The 23,739-nt window shown below is 41.8% G+C and overlaps 1 protein-coding gene across 3 annotated transcripts in view; it reads right to left on the reverse strand.

The window, feature by feature from the left end:
- Window positions 1-23,166, reverse strand: part of PCDH19 (protocadherin 19) — a 118,949-nt gene extending 95,783 nt beyond the window's left edge. For 2 of the 3 annotated variants that reach the window (XM_065916490.1, XM_065916489.1), the window contains exons 1-2: window positions 21,020-23,166; window positions 17,082-17,409 (exon numbers count right to left, since the gene is read on the reverse strand). In XM_065916490.1, coding sequence (XP_065772562.1) covers window positions 17,082-17,409; window positions 21,020-23,166 — 2,475 coding nt within the window. Of the gene's footprint in view, window positions 1-17,081; window positions 17,410-18,097; window positions 18,239-21,019 lie in introns of all 3 variants that reach the window. The other variant, XM_065916488.1, reaches the window with a different exon arrangement.
- Between the last annotated feature and the right edge of the window lie 573 nt (window positions 23,167-23,739).

The following is a 23,739-nucleotide window of genomic DNA, read 5'->3' on the forward strand; positions in this document are numbered from 1 at the left end:
ACACTGAACAGAAAGTTAGTGGTGGTTGCTCCTGAGTAGTGGAATTATGGATGATATTCCAACTTCCTCAAATATTTCTGTTCTTCTCCATAGTCTTCACTATGAAAATGGATTTTATAATGAGTAACCAATAAGAACAACAATAAAGAAGACACTAAGGGGAATTCCCTGGTAGTCCAGTGGTTAGGACTCTGAAATTGCACTGCAAGGGACATGGGTTGGATCCCTGATTGGAGAACTAAGATCCTGCAAGTCCTATGGTGCAGACAAAAAAAAAAAAAAAAAAAAAACATTAGAACTCAGCCTACTTTTCCCCTGAGAGGAGTAGGTTTCTTAATAATTGTTAAGTGAAAGTCAGATAGTATACTACATTCACTCAGAACAATTGCAGATGTGTCTTTAAAGATACTAACACATTAGAGATTACCATTTATTGAAGGGGGCTTTTGTGTGTCTATAACTCCCTAGATGGCTCAGTCTCTCTCATAATAGCACTGGTAAACAAGAACTTTTCAGCCACAAAGTCTAATCAATTATGTTCTTGGGTCCTGGGCAAAAAACAGCTATGGAAAGTGGAGGGCAGGGAGGACTTCAAGGTCTTTAGAGCTATCCATGGCCTGTAGGTAGGATCAGAATTAGACCTTACGCATACAAACACTTGACAGCAGCATGTGTTTAGCAGGGCCTTCTTTACATATAGTACCAAACCCCCACTGAATGGCAAGTGCCTATAGGATCAGAATTCAGTAAACAAAATTTCTTGCTTTCAATCTTCTTATCACCTTCTGGAGATTTATACTCACTTTAGTGGTGATATGAATTTACATAATATTACATTTAATTTTTTCATCTAGAACACTCTGCTTTATCACATTAACTTCTTTCAAATCCTGGCTTAAAATTAATTAAATATTTTAATTTCCTGGGAAGTCTTTCCTGATCCAAACAATCTCATCTTTAAGCCATATGAAGGGAAATGTGGATCTTTTCATAATCAAGTTTCAAGCCTTCTCAGTATTCCTTTAAATGAGGACATTTTCATTGAAGATCTAAGAAAAGAGAAGGGTCAGAAGGAAGGTAATGGTGTTTCTTTTAATTGTTCTTAACATTTAGTCCCTTCTTCCTATGACCACACTAAAAAAAAAAAAAGAAAGCTATTTATTTCTATCAAATACTCCATATTATAACATGAAATTATAACATGTAATTTGAATCAAAACTCATCTAGTCAAATGACTGCACATGTAAGAAATGCAGTCCTACTGAAGTCCATAGTCTCCATTTATCCAAGGGACAAACTATAGAATTAGGTCACAGATGTTTTCCCGTAAAAGGCAAACACTTCATCTACAATCAGGATGACATTGTACAGATGACATTCTCATCTATTAGCTATGGTCTGGGATGGGAGCGGGGGTGGCGGATGTGAAACATCTGTTTGTTTGTTTGTTTGTTTGTTTGTAATGAGAATTTCTTTTACAATATCTAGTTCTGATATCTACCCAGGGCCACTGAATAATCATTTTACATCTAAGACAGTACTCAGTATGTGAGAAGTTCACAAGTTATCATTTAAAAAGTGGATACTGGGTTTTGTTGTATATATGCTGTCTAAAGTTAGGCTACTACATGAAGAGGCGATCAAATAAATGTGCCTATTTTTAAAAAGATTGAACTTATTCCATTTGGGGAAAAAAAACAGTGCATTTAGTCAAGATTGAATTTTAAACTTTGAGTATCTGCATGACCACCAACTCATTAACTCCCTCCTTTTTATTGTTCCAAACTGTAAAGGCTATCTTATACCTCAGAGCCAAGAAGCCCAAACATGAAACCAAATACTGAGGAGTATAAAAATGTTCTCCCTCAAATTGGCTATTTGGTCCTGGAAAGGGCACTGGAAAAATATATTTTGCCAAAACTGGCCCTTAGAAAAGGCCTATATAATTTTTATAGTATTAAAAATTTGTACAGATTACAGTTAAATGTTACTATTTCAAAACCTCTCATACTAAAAATAAAATTTGTGAACCAGATGTCTAACACTGGTGAAATAAATTTACTTTTGTAAGTGTATACATATGAGCAAGAAGAATAAAGGAGGAAAAAATATTTTTCATAATATAATTTCTCACATTTAAAAGGTAAAATTTAAAGAAAAGGGTTATTTTTAAATGTAAACTTTTATACCTGCTATCATCTTAGAGAGATCTCAAAAAAAGGAAAAAGAAGAAATATTTAGAAGGTATAATCTGACTGAAAAATGAAAATGAAGAACATAATTGATCTGCCCCTCCTCATAATAACTTATAGTTCTGTTTACGCCACCTCTTTATTCTTTAATATTTACTGGGTAGTATAGTAGTGGTGGTGGTTTACTCGCTAAGTCATGTCTAACTCTTCTGACCCCATGGACTGTAGCCTGCCAGGCTCCTCTGTCCATGGGATTTTCCAGGCAAGAATACTGGAGTGGGTTGCCATTTGCTTCTCCAGTGTAGTATAGTAATTAACTTATTAAAGTAATTCTTCTCTAATGTCAAAGATAATACACATTCAATGTACAAAAACTGGAAAATTAGAAAAGTATTTTTTTCCATTTATTTTTACTAGTTGGAGGCTAATTACTGATTTTTTCCATCTTAAGTAGCTATTAACACTTTGGCAATTTACCTTCCAGGGATTTTTTTCTCTGCAAACATCTCTTTAAATGATTGGAATCAATCTATACATGCTGTTTTGCTTACTGATCTTTTTCAATTAAGGTATAAAATAAGAATTTTCCTGTGTCACTAAATATTCCTCAAAATATTATTTTAAAGGCATCATATCATTCTAGCAATATATGTACCATGATATATTTAGTCATTCACACGATGATATTTGGGGTATTTCCTATATTTTATTTCTGCAAACTATGTTGAAATTAATACCCATGAACATAAATTTCTAAGTAAATCTAAAATTACTTCCTTAGGATAACTTCCAGAAGAAGAAACAGTACATATTTGGTGGTGGTTTACTCACTAAGTCATATCTGACTCTTGTGACTTCATGAACTGTGACCTATCAGGCTCCTCTGCCCGTGGGATTTCCCAGGTAAGAACACTGAGGTGGGTTGCCATTTCTTTCTCCAAGAAAGATTATATTAATTTTAATTCTATCAATTATATTCCACGTATGATAACCACAAACTTGCCAATGCTGAATATAATTTTTTTAATATCTTTCCTAATTTGCTACATAAAAAATGACACCTTGTACATCAAATTGCTGTCTATGGTTTCCCTGAGGTAATGAACTGGTGAGAAAAGAGTTGTGAAAACTTCAATTCTATTTCATACACTCTTGTATTGCTTGACTTTTTAATAAGTATATATAGTGTTTATAATTAAAAGTTGATAATGGCATTCCATTGCAATTATTTGGTTATTAAGATTGAAATATCTTCATATCTACTGGAAATTTGTACAACTTCTTTATGAATAACCTATTTGTATTCTTTTTATAATTTTTACATTATAGTGTTTGTCTTATTGATTTGTAAGAGCTCTTTATATTTTAAGGGCATTGTTTAAATGTCCCCTTATCCAAAATGTCTTCCCTGACCTTCCTAGAGAACACTCATTCCTGGTAGAACATGTGCACTTTACCCTTCCTTATTTTTTTCCATATCACAGCCTAACAGATTATATATTTATTTGTTTATTGTTTGTCTGTACCCATAAAAATATAAACTTAGTGGGGAAAGGGACTTTGTTTTGCTCACTGTTGTATCTCCAGAACTTTGAATAGTGACAAGAACACAGTAAGAACTTTATAAGTTTTTGTAGGAGTAATAAATATAGGTTCTTTGGAATGTAAATTGAAAATATTTTTCTGGTTTATGTTTTATTTTTTGTTTACCTTTTGATATTTGGGGGCATACAGATATTTTAAAATTTTATGTAGTCAGAGCTGCTGGTATTTTTCTTTGTGTTCATTTCCACTACTTTTTTATGCTTCTGAAGTTCTTCACAATTTCAAGACTAGGTGAATATTCATGTTTTCTTCTAATAACTTTATTTGAATTTTCATCTTTAAGTTTTGACTCTTTAACCCATGTGGAATTTGTCATATAGTGAGAAATGAAAACCTTTTAAATTATTAATCAATTACGTGGCACCACTTAGTGAATAATCCTTACTTTCCCCATTAATTTTTTAAATGTGTTTAACTTCGCATTTTGTCTCCTCAATGACAATATAAGCTATGAGGGTAAGTACTGCTAATACTTCCTCTATCCAACAAGGCTGAGTACACGCTGGTCAATAAAGGATGATACACACTTGGTGGATGGATGAATGGGTGAATATTTTTAAGCCAACATATTCTCTTGAAAAAAGTCTAACTAACTAAACAGTAAGTTCATTCACTAAAGTTTGGAAGCAATCCACACAGAGGGCCAAGCTTTACCTAGAATGAATACCCTTTAAGATCAGGGCACAATAACCACCATAGAAACTGTATAAACTCATGAGTAACAAAATATAATAACACTTGACACTGTACAGAAGGAATTGCATGGAACTGGCCCTGCCTTCAAGAAGCCCCTGAAAAATATTCTTCAGGGAGCTTAAAAGTAAAACAGAGCTTTCCAATAGCTTCCCTACTGACCTCTCCTTCCCCTGAAATAGCAGTTTACATCCTGAAAGAAATAGATTGCTTTGTTACAGATAGTGCCCCAAATCCTACTGAATGCAATCCACCAGCCTCCAACATGCATTGAGTTTAATAATTCTGAAATCAAGTCTGCTTTAAAAGAAAATCTACCTCATTTTTGGCTCTCAAGCAAAACCTCAAGTGCCCCCATGTGTATTGATTCTATAGGGCTCAGTTATCCGCCTATGGCCTGTAATGAAAAATAACAACAGCAGCAAAAATACATGTTTTTATTGAATTTCAGCTCTTTGCTGATTATCTATATCAAACAGCAAAGTGAGCAAAGCCATGGTGAACTGCCTCTTGTGCCAACAAATCCCACAAAAAGAATGACGATCAGGAAAATATATTGTGAAGCATAAACAGTAGCTAAAAAATATTTATGTCTCTTGCAAGGTATTAAAATGAGAAAACTTTCAAAGTAGAAGCTTCAAGCAATTGCATTAGAAGTTGCATAATTCAGTTAGACTAACCTTAGAATGGAATAAAAAGCTGCTTATTTCCATAACATTGGCCTTTGACAGTATGAAAGGTTAGCTAATTTATCATGATATACAAAACAGTTCTCAAGAATACCAAACTTAAAAAGGAGGTCTTGGTGACTTACAGCTCTGTGAATTTTTTGGTAGTGTGATAAGCAACGTAATTTATACTTAAGTGAATTTGTGTTCTTCTCAAAGGTCTAGCTTGCCAGGCAGGAGAAATGTATCTTCTACTCATCCTTAGAACAAATACAGACCAACTGAAGCAAAGTTAGTGTACTCACCGCTTCCTTTATGACAGAACTCACATTGAACAAGGAGACCCATCTGAATAGGGAGGCTATGAAGTTTTGATGTACATATGACTCACATCAGACACAGAATATCTTGCCCTCATGTAAAAGCTAAAGGACCATATGTATTGTGTCACCTGTCATAGTTAAGTCCCTCAGTCTCAATACCACCTACAGAGCAGCCATGGTCATCACAAAGACTCAAGCCCTTAATGAAGCCCTTCAAACTAATGCTGCAAAATTCAAAATCATACTCAGAGCTACAAGAGAACTTGGAGCTCTCCTGACACAGTCCCCTCGGATATTTATTTCAGGGTTGGTGTCATTTAGCATCTGTTTGGATTTTTCAGAATTTTCAGGGTCTTGGAGTCTGATTTCTTTAGTAATAATAGATTTTCAATGAACTAAAGCTCCTCTTTTATGAGGTTTTTAATTGTTTCATCTATTTTGCTAGTGACCTCCTCTCCTATTACAGAATTGCGGATTTCTAGATTATCTTTGGGAAAACAGTGACTAGGGAGTGACATGCACATTAAGGATAACTGTCCCAATAGAGTTTGCTAGGCTCAGAAGGTGAGGAAAGCAAGGTATTGCATGTGTCACACATAGTTTTTGATGCCGTGTCTCTAAATATGACACCATGCACAGTGGCAAACCTTTGCAGTTCCGGATTTTTTCTCCACCTTCCAAGGTCGCTTCTTGAGGGAGCTAGATAATCAGATGTGTATCAGTTTTATAAGATTTTGCTCTATCATGCCATTACACAACATAGAGTTTGTACAAAAGCAGTTTAACTATCTTTCCATTTGAGGCATTTCCTTATTGTATGTCTTGCTGCAACAAAACACACACATTTTTTTCCATTTCTAAAGAATTACTAGTAAAGACAAAATTAGAAAGAGTGACCTAGAGGTGTAAGAACACACATTCCATTAACGGGCTCACAAACCACAAGAAAATTTGTGTTTCTTATTTGGTATTTGAGATTTGTTTCTAAAGAGCCATAACTATCATTAATTGTTTTGTAATTAAAAAGTTAGGCAAAATCTTCCTATAAAATGCCATTATTTAATACTAAGGCCATCATGTTCTCTCCCCTAAGCTCTTAGGAACAAATGTTGCAATTAGCATACTCTATCACTCAAAAGTCTATACTTGAGAAAATGGAAATGCACTAATTAAAGGAATGACCAGGATGGTGAGATCAGAGTCAGTGCCCGTGTTCTGAGTACGGCGAACCTGTGTCCTCACTATGGCCTCTGTGCCTGGCAGCACAAAGACGGGAATCAGTCTTCCAGCAAGTCATTCCACATTACCTATAGCCAGATGCTTCTGTTTGTCCCTGCATTTCCAGAGCCCTGCAACCCTAAAGCATGTCAAGTTTCAAACATGGATGCTAGATTACAGGCATCTTTGTGTGTGTGCATGTGTGCATGTGCGTGTGTGTTAGTAGCTCAGTTGTGTCTGACTCTGCGACCCCATGAACTATAGCCAAGCTCCTCTGTTCATGGGATTTCCCAGACAAGAATACTGGAGTGGGTTGCCGTTTCCTTCTCCAGGGGTTCAAACCCAAGTCTCCTATACTGCAGGAAGATTATCTTTTTCACTGCCACCAATTTTTTTTAAAGTTGCTTAAAGGTTAAGTCAACCACTAGGAATGCAGTCTGATCTGCTCTCCCTATTCATATGTCTCACTTAGAAAAGATACAGTTTTGCAGCAAAGTACCTGTACACATAGCCAGCTCAGATTTTCCTGAACCAAGTGAATTAAAGAGGAAGACTTTAAACAGAATTATGCCCAAAAAGACAAAAAGAAACTGAGCCTCAGAAAATAATTTCCAAAGAATTGAGATTCCCTATAAGGTTTTCTTAAACTTCACTGTATACACAGCAATGATTATTTGGCTGCTTCCTACTCAGAGCTCTCAATTAAAAATAGTGTCCAGGAGATCTGTCCCTGGGCTATATCGAATTTGGGTGCTCTGGTCTCACATTTGAGGGAATCACACTCCACTGTGATGAGGCTTATAAGCATTTCCTCAGGGAGATAACCAATAGAGTATCAAAGATTGGGGAGGGGGCCTCTGAGAACCTAAGATCATAGACGTGTACAATCAGGCCAGCTCACAAAGGCTCTGTCACCTCAGAGGAAGAATAAGTGGGTGAGACAGCAGATATATTCCCTCTCTCTCTCTCTTTCTCAGTCTCTCTCTCTCTCTTTCTCAGTCTTTCTCTCTCTCTCTCTCTCTCTCTCTCACACACACACACACACACACACACACACACACACACTCCCCTAAAGGAAGAGTCTGACCTTTTGATTGAACATATCTTCCCACCAGCTTACACAGGGAATCCATTTTGTTCAGAAGAGCAAACTACACAATCTGAGACGAAGTGCCCTTCATGCTCTGAAAATCAAATTTAGGAGCAAAAATAATCCAGAAAGCAGAGAATGCCAAGACCAGGGCTGGTGGCAGTGAGGGAAAGCAGCTTGCCACAGAACAGTGACCAGATGGGCCCCAGTGGGAGAAGCTAAAATCTGGCCACCCTGGCACTTAGAGACTTAATGGAGCATCCAAAGACTATGCACATCACGGCAGTGCTTAAGCATCTGACATGAAGAAGCCCCGGTGCTAGTCCATGAACACTGAGCTCAAGGAGAATGCAGACTTCACACCAAACTTCTTGCCTGCTTCAATACCAAGTGGTCTGCTCAAAACTCAAGATATTTGCTTGTGACATCTGTCTGTCAATCTTACTCTCATTTTTTTTCTTTTCAAAAAGTAATTTTCTCCCTCCCCAAAGCTAAATTTAAAGAAAGTTTAAGATCGCCTTTTCATTTTCCAAAGTAATTCCCAGGCTCTACTCAATCAGGAAACCAATATCGACTTTGGAAGCTTTCAGGACCTGGAGCAAAAAAAATGAGAGCCCTCCCTTTCAGAAGCGAGCTCAGGAAGCCAAGGCAAAAGAGCACCAAAAATATTCCTTGTGGGTTTCTCTTCTTCCATCTACAGAGTTACAAAGAATGAATGGAGGGAGAGGAATAGGATGGGAAGAGGATAGTTGTAAACTTTAATTTTTTTAAAAATCTGGAGCAAATATGAATGTTAACATTTGTTAAGTCTGAGCAATATTATCTGTTTCCTCTGGACACCATATATTTTAGATATTACATAATTACATTTTTCAAAGGCTTTGTAAATCTTGCCAGTGTGAGGAATTGCACATTAAGCAAACAAGATGTGAAAAACCCAGACTTACAAAGGAAATCAGTAAGAAGTTGATTATTCACATTACACAAGGGCTCTTTCCTTTATGAAAGATTTCACCACAGGGTTTTGATAGGAATGCCACCACTATGGTTAACATGGGGTCTAATTTACAAAACAAATACTTTGCTGCTGCACAACTTTTCAGGAATACAACTACCAGCCAAAGGTGTAGCCACAGGTCTTGCTGTGGAGTCCAATCAAGTTTTCTGTTTTGTGACAGAAAGTACTTGGAAACTGCAACAGAGGAACTGCTATCAAGCAAAATGGAGTCCAGTTTGGTCCTAAATGACGTGTGTCCGGGTAAGTCATTTGCCTTCTCTGCAACTCCATTTTCATGATTATAGTGTAGAAACACTGATCCCTTCTGATACCTCTTCCAGGAGTGACGTGGAGCTGTGTGTCCTAACCAATATCCTGAAGCAAAATCCTGAATGATGCTGAATAATAGTAAATGAGATTTCCTCATGGAAGCCCAAGTTCCTAGAACTGGATGCAGTTCTTTCCTCTTGATTCCCTGGTGGGTGAGGGGGTGGGGGGGAAACACAGGGAGGCACTGGCCACCAGTGTATACCCACTGGAAGCAGACTGACCCTCACCATGCAGCCCACCCAAAGACTACTCATAACTACACAACAGTCAAACAGGAAATGTAACTTGAAGAGCATTTTCCTCTACAAACAACTGATCCTCTGGGACTTTCACTTCAAGTTTCCCAATTGTTCAAAGTAAATGAGGCTCACATTAAAGGCCAGCCAGTCACACATCAAGAAATCAAGCCTCCTCTCAGTGGGGGAAAATGGCCTCTCCAGAGTCAACCTCCTGCCTCTCATATACAGGCCTCTTGTACAAATGGCTTCATTTACTCACATCTGAGACATTTGATCCAGCCAAGCTTGACCTCCCCTAAGCCCTGGAAGCTGAGATATACATACAGAGGGGTAAACATCTCAAACTTTAAGCAGATGCCTTAGATCCACTGCAGGATGATAATTGAAAGACTCCAGCTTTGCCAGCAGGTGACTTCATCCTCTTGCCGTCTTCCAATTCCTAATAAGCAATCCCCCCACCCCATAGCTTCAGCCTCAGAGCATGATATACTAAAGCCACCACAAAGACTAGGGCAAAGTTAAGGAGGGAGAGGTCTGCAGCTCCTCTCACCTTAGAAATCTGACTGAGAGAAAAACCCAGGTGGGTCTACTGGGACCCAAAACAAGTGGTCCTCTGATAAGAGGAATTCCAAAGTCTCAGAGACCACTATGGAAAATGTCCTGCCTCCAGTCTCCTAGGGAGAGAAATCTCAGGATCATTAGCAAGTGCTCTGGCTGAGCTCAACTTTAGTGAAGGTGTATGGGGAGAGAGGTGATCTCTAAGGTAACCAGTTAATTGCCAATAAGGAATGATAATAATAAATTAGCAAATACTAGTGTAAACTAACTCAGTTCTGTGGCAGTTGCATGGAGACAACAGAGGAACAGTTTATTCTGGAACACATCTTGCAAGCAGATCCCCTCTGGGAAATGCACTGCCTGGGCTAGATGTGAAACAGACCAATGAGATGCAATGTAGGCAATGGGTGGCCCTAGAGTGTCTCTCAGTTCAGAGTGGAGCCTTTGATTTTTTTTAAGAAAACTGGAGTGAGCCTTGAGAAGACGTGGGCTGCACTGTTTTCCATTGCTTCCTTCTGCAGCCTGAGGGGGTACTTTCAACTCATAGGGATAAGACTCAGATGGTTCAAAATGAAGAAAGTACAATAAAATTGCTCACTGAAGGGTTTTTTGGTTTGTTTTAATTGGAGGTGGTGATTTGTGTCATTACCTTGCGATCCAAACCAGTCTCATCATACCTATTAATTTTCTAGAGACTTCTGAATCTGACATCTGATAAGTTTGGGGCTGCTTTTCTAGCACCTTAGCTCAGAGTTCCACTCAAAGCACTGCAGATCCCTAACTTTAAAACTCTTTTGAGAAAAAAAAAATAAATAAAATAAAATAAAACTCTTTTGAGGAACCAAAGCATACTGAGCTATTTCCTTCTTATTTTTCTCCAAAGCCTAACGGATGTTTTAGTTTCATTATTTGAGCTAAGTTACCATGCGCTGAGGCTTTCAGTAGGATAATTAGAAGCATTCAGTTTGGTCTGTTACATACATCCTTGTCCTGCAAACTCGTCCACTGCTCTTAATACTACACTGCTACTTATGAAAATTCTCTGTGAGTGACCACAGCAGACCACACACACACCCTGAGAATGTCTCACATCAAAGATGCTACAGTAGGCTAGTTAAAAGAAGAAAAATGAAAAGAGGGCTCAAGATTGAGTTTGAAACCAAAATCTATATCCCTATGTACTCTATGAGTAGAATTCTGGAAGCTCTTGCCCACTATCACTGGCTTAGAATTTTAAGCTCTGAAACATTCAATATTGAAAAAAAAAATCAAGTTAAAAAAATGTCTCACCAAAGAGACTGGATGTTTGGCTACTTCAGCCCTCCTGAAGGCAGGGAGAGGTCAAACCAGCAGAAGAAATGAGTTTCATTTTCTTCCTCCAAAAGTGACCATGGGCTGGGTGACGAAAAGTAATCCAGGAATGCAGATGTACAAAGGAGTAATACTTTGTAGCATACAGAGGTATCTGGGAGGCATGCCCCCATTCCATAAGAGTGGAAGAAAAGTTATTTGCCATACCAAAGTGCCAAAAAATTGGAATAATTTTAGAAAAAGCATAGCAATCTGGCAAAACTACCTTCTCTCTTCTCGATTCTCTATGTTTTCAAGCTCCTTCCCCCTCTCTTTACTCTCCCCAAACTCCAAACACCCACTCACCCACCCACCCACCCACCCACACACACACACACACACACACACTCACACACACACAAACTCTCTTATATATACACTAAGTATGGACTAAATAAACCAAAATGCCAAAGAATGCAAATCTCACCTTCAATTTAAAATATTCAAGAGATACTTGACATCACTAATTCTACAAAAGTCTTCGTAAACAGCAAAAGCATCTTCCACGTTCCTTCCTCAAATTTGCATACATAACCACAAAATCCACACAAGTGATTTCCTGACCAACATCAGAGGACAGGGAAATGACGATAGGCGAGATGGTCTCTGTAATTCTAAAGGCTGAGTTCCAATGCAACTCATTCCTTCTGCTGGTAACGCAGACTTGGGTGGACTTTTTCCTGCCTTCCGGAGGGGTGAAACAGTCAAACATCCATTCTTTTTGGTGAGGCATTTTTTAAATTTGACTTTTTAATATTGAACATTTTGATGCTCCATTCCTTTTGCTAACTACCTAACTTCATTTAAAGTCACATTCCCTTCAGTTTCTAGAGTCAACAATGTTCAGATGTGGCTAGGTCTGCACACTGATGCCAAAGTTACCCTCACATCAGCACCAAACCTTAAGAATTCAACAAATCTAAATCTAAATGATGGCAGGGCTGCCAGGGGAGGAGGAGCAGGAAAGTACTAAGGAGGCTGGCAAAGTTTCTGCAGGTTACAAACCCTTTTCTTTTGCTTATAAGGAACTCATGTAGGTGATCTTAAATAGCACCCCAATTAGACTATGACCTCTGAGGGCAGATGCTACATCTTATATTTATTTAGGATCCCTATACCTACCACACCAGAGAAGGCAATGGCACCCCACTCCAGTACTCTTGCCTGGGAAAACCCATGGACAGAGCAGCCTGGTGGGCTGCAGTCCATGGGGTCGCTAAGAGTCTAACACGACTGAGCAACTTCACTTTCAGTTTTCACTTTCATGCACTGGAGAAGGAAATGGCAACCCACTCCAGTGTTCTTGCCTGGAGAATCCCAGGGACGGGGGAGCCTGGTGGGCTGCCGTCTATGGGGTCACACAGAGTCAGACACGACTGATATGACTTAGCAGCAGCAGCAGCAGCAGCATACCTACCACACAGCTGAGCACACGGTGGACACTCAAACTATGCTTACTGATTTGGTCTATTCCATGATGATAAACTTCAAAGTATGATGGAGAGCTGTGAGAAAAGCTGTTCTCACTCCTCTGTAATGCCATTGCCAGTAAGGTTTGTAACTGACTCTGAGGCTAATGAAGTGAGTGAGTTTACAAAGTTGCTCAGCAGAGGAACCTAATGTATAGTGACCTTTGGTTCCAGTCTGGCAAGTAGAATATAACATATGCTCAGGAAAGAGATGTTCTCCTGAATTGAAATGAACTGTTTACTTGCCTGTCTCCCTGTAAACTCCCTGGGGTCAAGGATTGAGTGTTTTTATTTTTGTATCCTTGGCAAGCTGTACAGGGTCTGACATGTTCTAAGTGTGCAATAAATGCTTCTGGGTTGTTAATGAACAAATAAAGATGATTTAATGAAATAATATACAGAAAAATGGATATGACATAATAAGATTATGGCTGATTCATGCCAATGTATGACAAAACCCACTGAAATGTTGTAAAGTGATTGACCTCCAACTAATAAAATAATATTTAAAAAAAAAAAAAAAAAAAAAGAAATTTCTAATGAATCTTTTAAATACCACATCATAGCACTCATCACTCTGTTCTATAATAACTTAATAACTGTTGGTTTCTTGGGTGGATTAATTAATAATTAATTAACTAGGAAAATATAATGTAGGAAATACATTAGGATATTATTGTCCTAGTAATATCCTATTGTATCTGATAGTAGCATTTATCACTCCATACCACAAGTCACCTATTTTCTCATCTGTTCCATTACAGTGTGCATTCTTTGAGATCAGAGAACATCTTTTTCATTTCCCTAACAGTGGATGCCTATAGCAGAATCTTACAAAGACTAGACAACAAATATTAGTTAACTGTATGAATCAGTCATCCTTGTCGTCTATAGATTTCATTATACCTAAGTATCCTACTGAGTCCATGTTCAACAGTCTCTGGTATGGGGAGAAAAGAAGTGGCAATTTCCCCATGTAGGACTTTGTGATAGACAAAGGTTAAATGACCTGATTCATGCTATGCTGTGAGTGGGTCTCTCCCCTTTCTGAATGGGTTTGTCGAATGAACTTTCCAGGACTACATATTAGAAACACACACTTAACCTCACTGTGCCTAATATATGCTGTGTTGGCCCTGACTAGCCCTAGATACTAGATCTGTATGATTTTGTTAACTAGGAAAACATCTGGTTTTGTGAGTAAGAGATGGGATTAGAATTCAAATTTTCAATGGTTTTTCTAAACAACTGAAGCAATATTTGGTTTCATTTTACCCATAGGAGAATCTCAGAAAGAACACCAAGATCTTAGGTCAACCATTCAGACATAGTCAAATATCTCCTGCCCCCTCGAAGCATCCCAGGCTTACATTACCCAGGCTTACACTTCTCTAGTACCTTGAATCGACTGCATAATCACAAAGCCCTCAGGATTCAATTCTTCTGTCCATCTCCACAAGCAACATCAGTCAGCACCTGAACCCATAATCTTGGCATCTTTCACCTCCATTGTTTAAAAGTCCAATACGAATACTCTAACCACACCACATTGTAGGCCTTCTTTACACAGACACCAGCCTAAATTCCTCTTTGGTTGTAAGTGTCTATGGAGTCACACTCAGGTATATAAGCCATTACAGTAGTCACTCTTCAATTATCATCTGGTGAACAGATCTATGATTCAGGGGGCACCTCTGTCTCAGACCCCTTACATTATATAATGTCATATTATTCCTAGGATCAACCTTGCATGACAGATGTATCCATTTTGTAGATGAGGAAATAGATACTCAGAGGTATTCCATAGCAGGACATGTCTCTCAGATTCAAAATCATGGTCTATCTGATTCCACTACATAGCACTACCTCTCCCTCTCTATTGCTGAACTCTTGGTGGTCCACAAGTAGTTTTCTACAAACTCTATGGTCTAGTCTCACTGACATTCATAATTATAACCAAGCCTACCTAGCATAATACTGGATTTTCAGTAAATCCTTATTTACAGATGTATGGACTGACAATATTGGAGTTTCTATTGCTAGAAGATCAGTTTTTCATTAAAAGCACTGCTTTTTGGCCTCATTATTGATAAGGAATATTTTTCAGGAACTAGGAAGAACAGTCGATGAAAGTGGTCCTAAATCCCTTTGCCCTATGAAATTGATATAAATACTGTGAGGCCATTTTATATGCATCCCAGCCCAGGTGTGTCAGGCTAAATTATTTCTGAGGCAGGAAAGTATGGAAGGTGTCACTGAAATAGCATTGCACTCACCAGAGTTATAGAGTTCTGAAATCTGGTCGTGTCTCTCTCTCTCTTTCTCTCTCTATCAATATCTCTGCTCTGTGAGTCTGAATAAGTCCCTTATCATCTCTGGAGCTCCATTTCATCATCTACTGAAGGACAATCAAAATACCTGATTGTAAGAATTACAGAAGACATTGGTTGTGAAGTGCTCTCTGAGTATATAGTATTCCTTTCATTTGTGGTCTGGAAGAGGGCATATGCCTCCAAGTGCATCAAGTTTCCAACCAAAGAGGGACTTAAGTAATTCAAGGAAAAATGAAATTAACTTAAAAACTGTTATTTATAGCCTTCCACCCAGGCACCAACTCACCATCATCCACATTACTACCCTACTACCCTGAGATATTTCAAGAGCCAGCAAACATCAGACCACATACTGTGTAAAAAAATACTTCCATTTGGAAACATTCATTCCTGGTAAAGAGAAACAGAGCTAACACAAATGCTTAGTTAATTCCTGAAATTTTAATTATTAGTGAAAATTTCAACATCCTCATTTGTCAAATGTCACCATAAGAACTATTAAGCAATAGCAAAGTGGTTTTTTTACTTTCTTTTTGTTTGCCTCCCTTGAACCAGCCCATCCATATCCACAGCTAAGGATGTATATGACCAAACAAAAAGTAAAAGGGGAATTTAGGAGGCTGAATCACTCTCACAGTGGGAAACTGACCCTCAAGCATTCTAGGGTTCATCTACCTTTAAGACTACTTGCTGATTATTACTCAGCCACTTTAACTGGCATTCAGGTACCACAGGCTGGCAAGCATGCTGTATTTGCAACAGGTGGTAGAATTCATACTTTGCTAGACTGCCACACAGGTATTCCAAAGGCCCAGACCTTAAGCTCCCACTCCCAACATCCATCCCTACAAAGGCCCAATCAAAAAAATGGGCCAAAGAACTAAACAGACGTTTCTCCAAAGAAGACATATAGATGGCTAACAAACACATGAAAAGATGCTCAACATCACTCATTATCAGAGAAATGCAAATCAAAACCACAATGAGGTACCACCTCACACCGGTCAGAATGGCTACCATCAAAAAGTCTACAAACAATAAATGCTGAAGAGGGTGTGGAGAAAAGGGAACCCTCTTACACTGTTGGTGGGAATGCAAACTAGTACAGCCACTATGGAGAACAGTGTGGAGATTCCTTAAAAAACTGGAAATAGAACTGCCATATGACCCAGCAATCCCACTACTGTGCATACACACCGAGGAAAAGAGAATTGAAAGAGACACGTGTACCCCAATGTTCATCACAGCACTGTTTACAATAGCCAGGACAAGGAATCAACCTGGATGTCCATCAGCAGACGAATGGATAAGAAAGCTGTGGTACATATACACAATGGAATCTTACTCAGACATTGAAAAGAATACATTTGAATCAGTTCTAATGAGGTGGATGAAACTGGAGCCTATTATACAGAGTGAAGTAAGTCAGAAAGAAAAACACCAATACAGTATATTAATGTATATATATGGAATTTAGAAAGATGGTAACAATGACCCTATATGCGAGGCAGCAAAAGAGACACAGATGTAAAGAACAGACTTTTGGACTCTGTGGGAGAAGGCGAGGGTGGGATGATTTGAGAGAATAGCATTGAAACATGTATATTATCATATATGAAATAGATCACCAGTCCAGGTTTGATGCATGAGACAAGGTGCTCAGGGCTGGTGCACTGGGATGACCCTGAGGGATGGGATGGGGAGGGAGGTGAGAGGGGGGTTCAGGATGGGGGACACATGTACATGGCAAAAAAAAAAAAAAAGAAGAACTACAGTATTGTAAAGTAATTAGCCTCCAATTGAAATAAATAATAATAATAATAATAATATATATTGGGTTACACTTTGCCCTGAGAAGCACAGGTAGCAAACCTTGACTTCAGAAATGGGCATAGGCAGAGAAGTTCTCCCCACCCCTGCCAGGGAATGTGTCACCATAGAGGATAATGGAATCAGGCGAGCAGCAGGGGATAGAGGCCTGGGAGGACCTCACAGAGCCGCTTAGCTACACTCACCTCAGGCAGAGGCATGCCATTGATGATCAGGTCTGGTTGCTGGGGGCCCTGGCTGTTGAAAGAGTGATGGTAGATGTGGTTGGCGCTGGTATTGCGGGTATTCTGGTTCTCCACGTTCAGGAAAGTGCTCTCAGAGCGGCGGCAGCCCAGAGGAAGGGTCTGCTGGTGGTAGTCGAAATAGTTGAGGGAGGAGGTCAGGGAGGAGCAACTGACAACATTCATCTTGTCTGTCTCCTCCACATCCCGGGGTACCAGGCGGATGTCATTCTTACTGATTTTTTTCTTCTTGCTTGATTTCTTTTGATGACCATAGGAGTACTCAGCGATTCTATGTGATAGAAAAGGCAGCATGTATCGCTAACGCCCTCCCAAACCATGCATCAGTTAATAAACATCAAGTACCCCAGAGGGTTGCACCCCATCTCTGCTCCAGCTTCTTTTTCTGGCGCATCGCATCATCGGGTTTCTCCCTGTGCTTTTTACATGCGAAAACAAGCTGAGGGCCATAAAGTTTTTATTTAAGCATAGTAACCTCTCGCTACCCCTTCCTCCCCAAAAGTTTCTATACTTTGGATTTGGAATTTCTCCTTGTGAGTGGCCATTTAAAAAGGGTGTGGGGACAGGGAAAGTTGAGCCTATGGGAGAGAAAGCATGAAAATGCTCGAGTCTGGAGCTTTCCTGGAACCCAAAGGAACTCCTGGGTGAAATTAGCAGCAAGTCCTAGTTTATCAGAAGATGACAGGAAGGAAATAAAACCTAATCCCCTTTCCAGTCCTCCAGGCAACTGCCATGTGACAAACAACCTCAAGTCAGGTTCCTTGATAACTGACCTGATCAGTTTTCGACTGGAGCACGCGTCAGACACTTTCCTTTGACAAATCCTCAGCTCCTTTTCTCCATACTCTCCTTCCCCCTGCCCTAGCCCTGCTCCCTTCAACTCCCCACCCCACCCCCCAAGTCTCCTCCGGAAATTTGAGAGCCAAACCCATTTGAATGAGGGGGAAAAGCCTTTTTACCTCTTTCCCCTTAGGCTCACTTTCTCCTCAGCCTTTTTGTCTTGCTCCTCTCTAATGGGAGAAACCGAGATGCAATGCAGACACTTGCTGTTTTGTCCTTTTATAAAACAGCCGAGGAGACAAGTGATGGTTAAACAATTACTGCAAAGGAATTTAAAGGTTAGTGCATTCAGCATCCTTCTCGATTCAGGTGTACCTATAAGCAGCTGTGCTGCAACTGGAACATAAAGAGCTCAATTTAATTAACACTGACAGAGACCCAGCAATGTGCACCAAAGACACCAAGCATTAAGAGAGTTGTCCAAAAAAATACATTTAAATGTAGCCAGATTCTCAAAGTCATTTATTACTTTGCATATAATGATTCAGCTTATTGCCTGTAAATCCCATTTCTGAGCAATAATCAGCAAAACAATTGGGTTAATAAATAATACAGGTTTATCTTTACAAGGGAAAAGACTGTGCCTGTATTCTCTCTCGACAAAGCTAATTGTCTGAATACAAAAAGGGAGCCCAATTCAAGCAGCAAGTGCAGATCATCTCGCAAGTCTCATAAATGAATTCATTTCAGGAAGAGGCTCTGCAGAGACTGAGAACAAGAAACCTCTGCTTAATACCTAGAAAGAGAAGCTCTTGAACTTTACGTTTCTAAAAAGTCTGAGCAGATGGGAAGATTGCATATCTCCAGAGGCCCATTCTTGCTCTGTCCCCAGGATCTTCCTACACCTGGGCAGTTGTGTCACCCTCACCCTTACACTCTGCTCAGGCAGACTTACAGTGAGGGCAAGTTGATGCTACCAGGGCTTGGGAGCAGATAGAATCCCAAAGACCCAGGACTGGGGTTGATTTTCTTTTCTAATCTGTTTAAAATCAATGGATAGTTCTAATCATTTCATTTACCCATGATGGGTAAGTTTGGCAATGCCCGGTTCAATTATTCAGCTGAAGCATTCATTGCGACCCCTTTCTGTATTGATCAATTATTTAATTAAACTACTTCATTAATCCCAAACCAGTGCAGGAAATAGAGCTCTTTATAAAATACACATATGAGTGAAGTTGGAGAGCTCTGAGATTTGCTTGCCCCCCCCCACCAATTCAAACGCTCTCCTCCCTGTTTAATGATCTCCCTGGCAAGCTCTCAGAAAGAGCTCTCACTTCAAGTCATACATCACCAAGAGGTGGCATAGCCTTCAATATCTTTATTTCAAACTGATTTCTTTTGCATCAAGTAAGGGTCTTATGCGTTTACTTTATGCTGAGGAAATGGCTTTAAAAGAGTCCCCTCTATCATTATCTCCATATAAATAAAATTTTATAGACCCCCACATTTTTCTCCTATAAAAATTGCCACTGGCAGTCACAGGTTGCAAAGGTAAGAGCAATATTAATTTCCATTTCTCTCATCTGAAATGACTCGGAGCTGAAGGAAAGAAAAGTCATGGCTATTTCACTAGTAACAGGATTAAAGCATTTATGAGGCATTGCAGCTGCTCTTTTATGGTACCTGATTGATATTCATGTGTGGTTAGCATTTGTCTACTAACTTGTGTAATGCAGAGAATAGTAAAAGGGAAACAATAATTGCATGACTGTTACATATTCAGGGGGCTCTGATTCACAGAAGTGTGAATTTCAGTTGGTGTCAAATACAAATCAGACCTACAGGAACATATTTTGACTCATTAACATGCAAGCACAGATGGCACAAAAGACACACTGGATGTGTAGGTGTGTTGAAAGCACACACACACACACACCTTCATTGGAAATAGCAACATCATTCATTATCAGCAAACTAAAGAAACAACTTTTTTTTCAACTGTTTCGATGAGACACTGCTGGAAAAAAATTCCATGTACTATCCTAAATTGGATATTGTAAGGAGGGTCAGCAAGACCCTTCAAAGTGCTGATCAGGAAATCTTTTTTTTTTTTTAATTACTATGTGTTATTCCAGTTTCCAAATTTCTTCTCCCTCTCTCTCTCCATCTTCCCCTCCCCTCATCCTCCTTCCTCCACCACTCTCTCTCTCACTCATACCACACATATACCCTGCACACATTGCAAGGGAAACTAACAAAATAGCCCATAGTGACATCCACTGGTAGGGATCAACTCTTAGTACCACAACAGAGTTCCATATTAGAGGAAAGAACCATCAACTCCAGAAGATTGCTATTTTTAGTGAAACATCTGGATGCAAAAGTCCTGTCCCTCATTGGGATGTTTGGTGTCTACCCAACAACCAGATATTTGAAAACATATAGATGACTGGTAGAATTTCACTTCACATAGCAAGATGTTTGAGGACTGGATACAAAACAAGTCAAGAACACACTAAAAAAAAAATAACTCTAATCACCTGCTTCCCCACATACTCCTGTTCTCTCTTCCCCCCATTCTAAGGCTTTCTAAGAAACCACTCACAGGCTCTCTTCAGAGTTTCTCTCTACACAGGACAGGGCAGCTGCCAGCACTCCCTTTCCTTTCAGTACTTGTCTCCAAAACTCTACAGCCCCCAAATCAAGTTGTGGTACTTCAAGGTTTTGCCAAAAACCAACCTCTCTTTCTCTCAAGTCTCTCTCTCTCAAAATCTCTCTTTCTCATTAATTTTTTTCCTGCCATAAGTTCATGGAGACAGCTGTGCAAATTTTAAAATGATAATTGCTTTTCTGCTCATCATCATTATGTGACAGAATCCATTCAAACAGTAAATGGTTGTCTTCCAGCAAATTGTCAGATCAAAAGAATTGATCAACTCCTGCTAACACAAACTCCCCCTACCTCCCAAAAGAAGCTGCAGTAAGTAGGATGCATGCATTTAAATAGAAAACAAAAGCATTGGGATTTTCACACAGAGACACAGATACACCTTATTCACCCAAGACAAAGAGGGAAAGAAAGAAAAAGTTGGCTCTACCTGCAGTTGTAGGTCCGGATCTCTTTGTTGTCTCTCTTGCACTTGATCGCCACGAAGATCATGGTGACAAAGAGGATGCCAGCAATGGAGCCCAGGGCGATAATGAAAATCAGGGACAAGTTCACCGAGCCCATCGACTCTTGGGCGTCGAGAGCAGGGGACAAGTAGATTAGGACGAGCGCAGAGGCGGAAAGAGACGTCTTGCCGTGGTCGTGGGCCACCACAATAAGCTCGTAGGAAGCCTTGGAGCTCTCGCTGAAGGTGCGAGTGGTTCTGACCTCGCCATTGATCTGGTCTATTTCAAAGAAACCGCGGTCGCCCTCTGTCATGTCATAGGTCACCCGGCCGTTCTCGCCCTCGTCGTAGTCATCTGCCTTGACAACTGTCACCAGGTAGCCTATGCCCGAGTTGCGGGGGATATAGACTTCCGCAGTGCCGTTGATCAGCGGTGGGGCGGTGATGACTGGGGTATTGTCATTGACGTCGAGGATGATAACCCGAACAGTGGCATTGCTCTGCAGCGAGGGCAGGCCGCCGTCCTTGGCCAGCACCTTGAATTCAAATGCCTTGGTCTGCTCATGGTTGAAGGATCGCAGTGCATAGATATCACCCGAGTTGGGGTTGATGGAGACATAGGTGAAGACAGGCATGTCTCGCACCTGTGACGGCACGATCTGATAGGAAACACTGCCATTGAGACCCAGGTCGGGGTCTCGGGCCGACACCGAGAGCAGATAGGCACCGGGTGTGTTGTTTTCCTGCACAATGACCTGGTAGTAGGGCTTGGAGAAGTGCGGGTGGTTGTCATTCTCGTCCGTGATGCGCACGGTAAAGGACTTGGCACTCTGCAGCATGGGCACGCCGCCGTCGCGCGCCTGGATGGTAAGGTTGTACTGGTCATGCTGCTCGCGGTCCAGGCGTCCGTCCACCAGGATAGTGGAGAAGCTCTCGTACTCCTGCAGCCGAAAGGGCACGTTGCCCAGCAAACGGCACTGCACGCGCCCATTGAGGCCAGAGTCTCGATCAGACACCCGAACTAGTGCAATCACATAGCCCGGGGGGGCGCTCTCGCTCACCTCCACCAACTCGCTGTTAACCGACAGCAGGTTGATGACCGGCGGGTTGTCGTTGGTGTCCAGAACGCTGACGGTGACCTTGCAGTGTGCCGGGATAGAGTTGGGCCCCAGGTCCTTGGCCTGCACGTCCAGTTCATAAACGTGGCCTTCTTCATAGTCTAGGACACCGGTGACGGTGACCAGGCCGCTGTGCGGGTCGATCTGGAAGAGCTCTCTAGTGCGGTCATTGACGTAGCCGTAAAATGAATAGACCACCTGGCCATTGGTGCCTTCGTCTGGGTCGGTAGCGTTGAGACGGATGACAGGAGTGTTGGGAGGTGAGTTCTCTGGCACGCTCACTGAATAGGTGGACTCGCCAAACACCGGGTTGTTGTCATTGGAGTCGGTCACTTTGATGCTGAGGCCAACAGTGCCCAGGTGCGGCGGGTCGCCGCCGTCGAGCGCAGTGATGCGAAAGCTGTAGTGCGACTGCGTCTCGCGATCCAGACTCTTCTCCACCACGAGTTCGGCGAAGCGTGAGCCGTCACCGCGAGTCTTGATCTCCAGGCCAAATAGCTCATTCGGAGTCAGCTCATAGGTCTGCACGCCGAAACTGCCCGAGTCCGGATCATAAGCGCTGTCCAGCGGGATGCGCGTGCCGGGGCTGGCCGCCTCCGAGATCTCCAACTCAATCTGTGCCGCCGGGAAGCTGGGAGCGTTGTCATTAAGGTCCTTGATCTCCACCTTAATCACGCAAATCTCCATTGAGCTGGACATGACCTCGAGTGAGATGATGCACTTGGGGCTCTGGCGGCACAGCAGGTCACGGTCGATCTTCTGCTTGGTGACCAACAAGCCCGAGCTGGGGTTGATGTCCACCAGGTGCGGAGCCGAGTTGGACACCACACGGAAGGCAGAGGCCTGCCGTGGGTCCAGTGCGAAGCCCGCCTCGCGCGCGTCCTTGGCCACGTTGGCGATCACCGTCCCGGCGCGCTGCTCCTCTTCTACCGAGTACTTGAGGTTAATGAGGGCGGCCGCCTGTGTCCATAGCACAGCCAACAGCAGTAGCACCGGCAGCAGGAGTGACTCCATGGCTGCGCGGGGCTCTGCCTGGCCTCGCCTCTCCACACCCCTCCGAGACCGACGCCGCCGGCGCTCCAGCTTCCCGCCGACTCGGGCCGCCTGTTGCGCGCACCCCGGGGCCCCAGTGGCCGCGGGAGGAGTCCCGCCCAGGGCGGCCCGGCGGCGCGGGGGGGAAACCCGCGCCGGCTCCAATGCTGAAGTTGCGGCGGACCCGGCGGGGGCTCTCGCGGGGCCCGGGGGCTCCGAGGGGCCGAGGGAGAGCCGTGCGGCCCCGAGCCCCCTCCCTCCAGCCCGGCTATTCAGTTTTCCCCCTTCAAAGTTAGCCCGGCGCGACTGGCCAAAGCGGCGCAGGGTTGCGGGTGGAACCGCGTCTGAGAAACCGGATCGACACGCTGCTGAGTCCGGACCGCACTGGAGGCGAAGGCGGGGAGTGCAGTGCGGGTACAGCCTCTCAGGCAGTGCCCGACCCGCCGCGGCGCACCGGCGCTGGGGCTGGTGAGCACGCTGTCTGTGCACCTGGCATGCGCAAGGATCTACCCCCAGTGCTCCCGGCTCACTGCAGAGACAGGATCCGCCTGGAAG

The sequence above is a fragment of the Muntiacus reevesi genome, chromosome X (assembly GCF_963930625.1).
Source record: "Muntiacus reevesi chromosome X, mMunRee1.1, whole genome shotgun sequence".
NCBI lineage: Eukaryota > Metazoa > Chordata > Mammalia > Artiodactyla > Cervidae > Muntiacus > Muntiacus reevesi.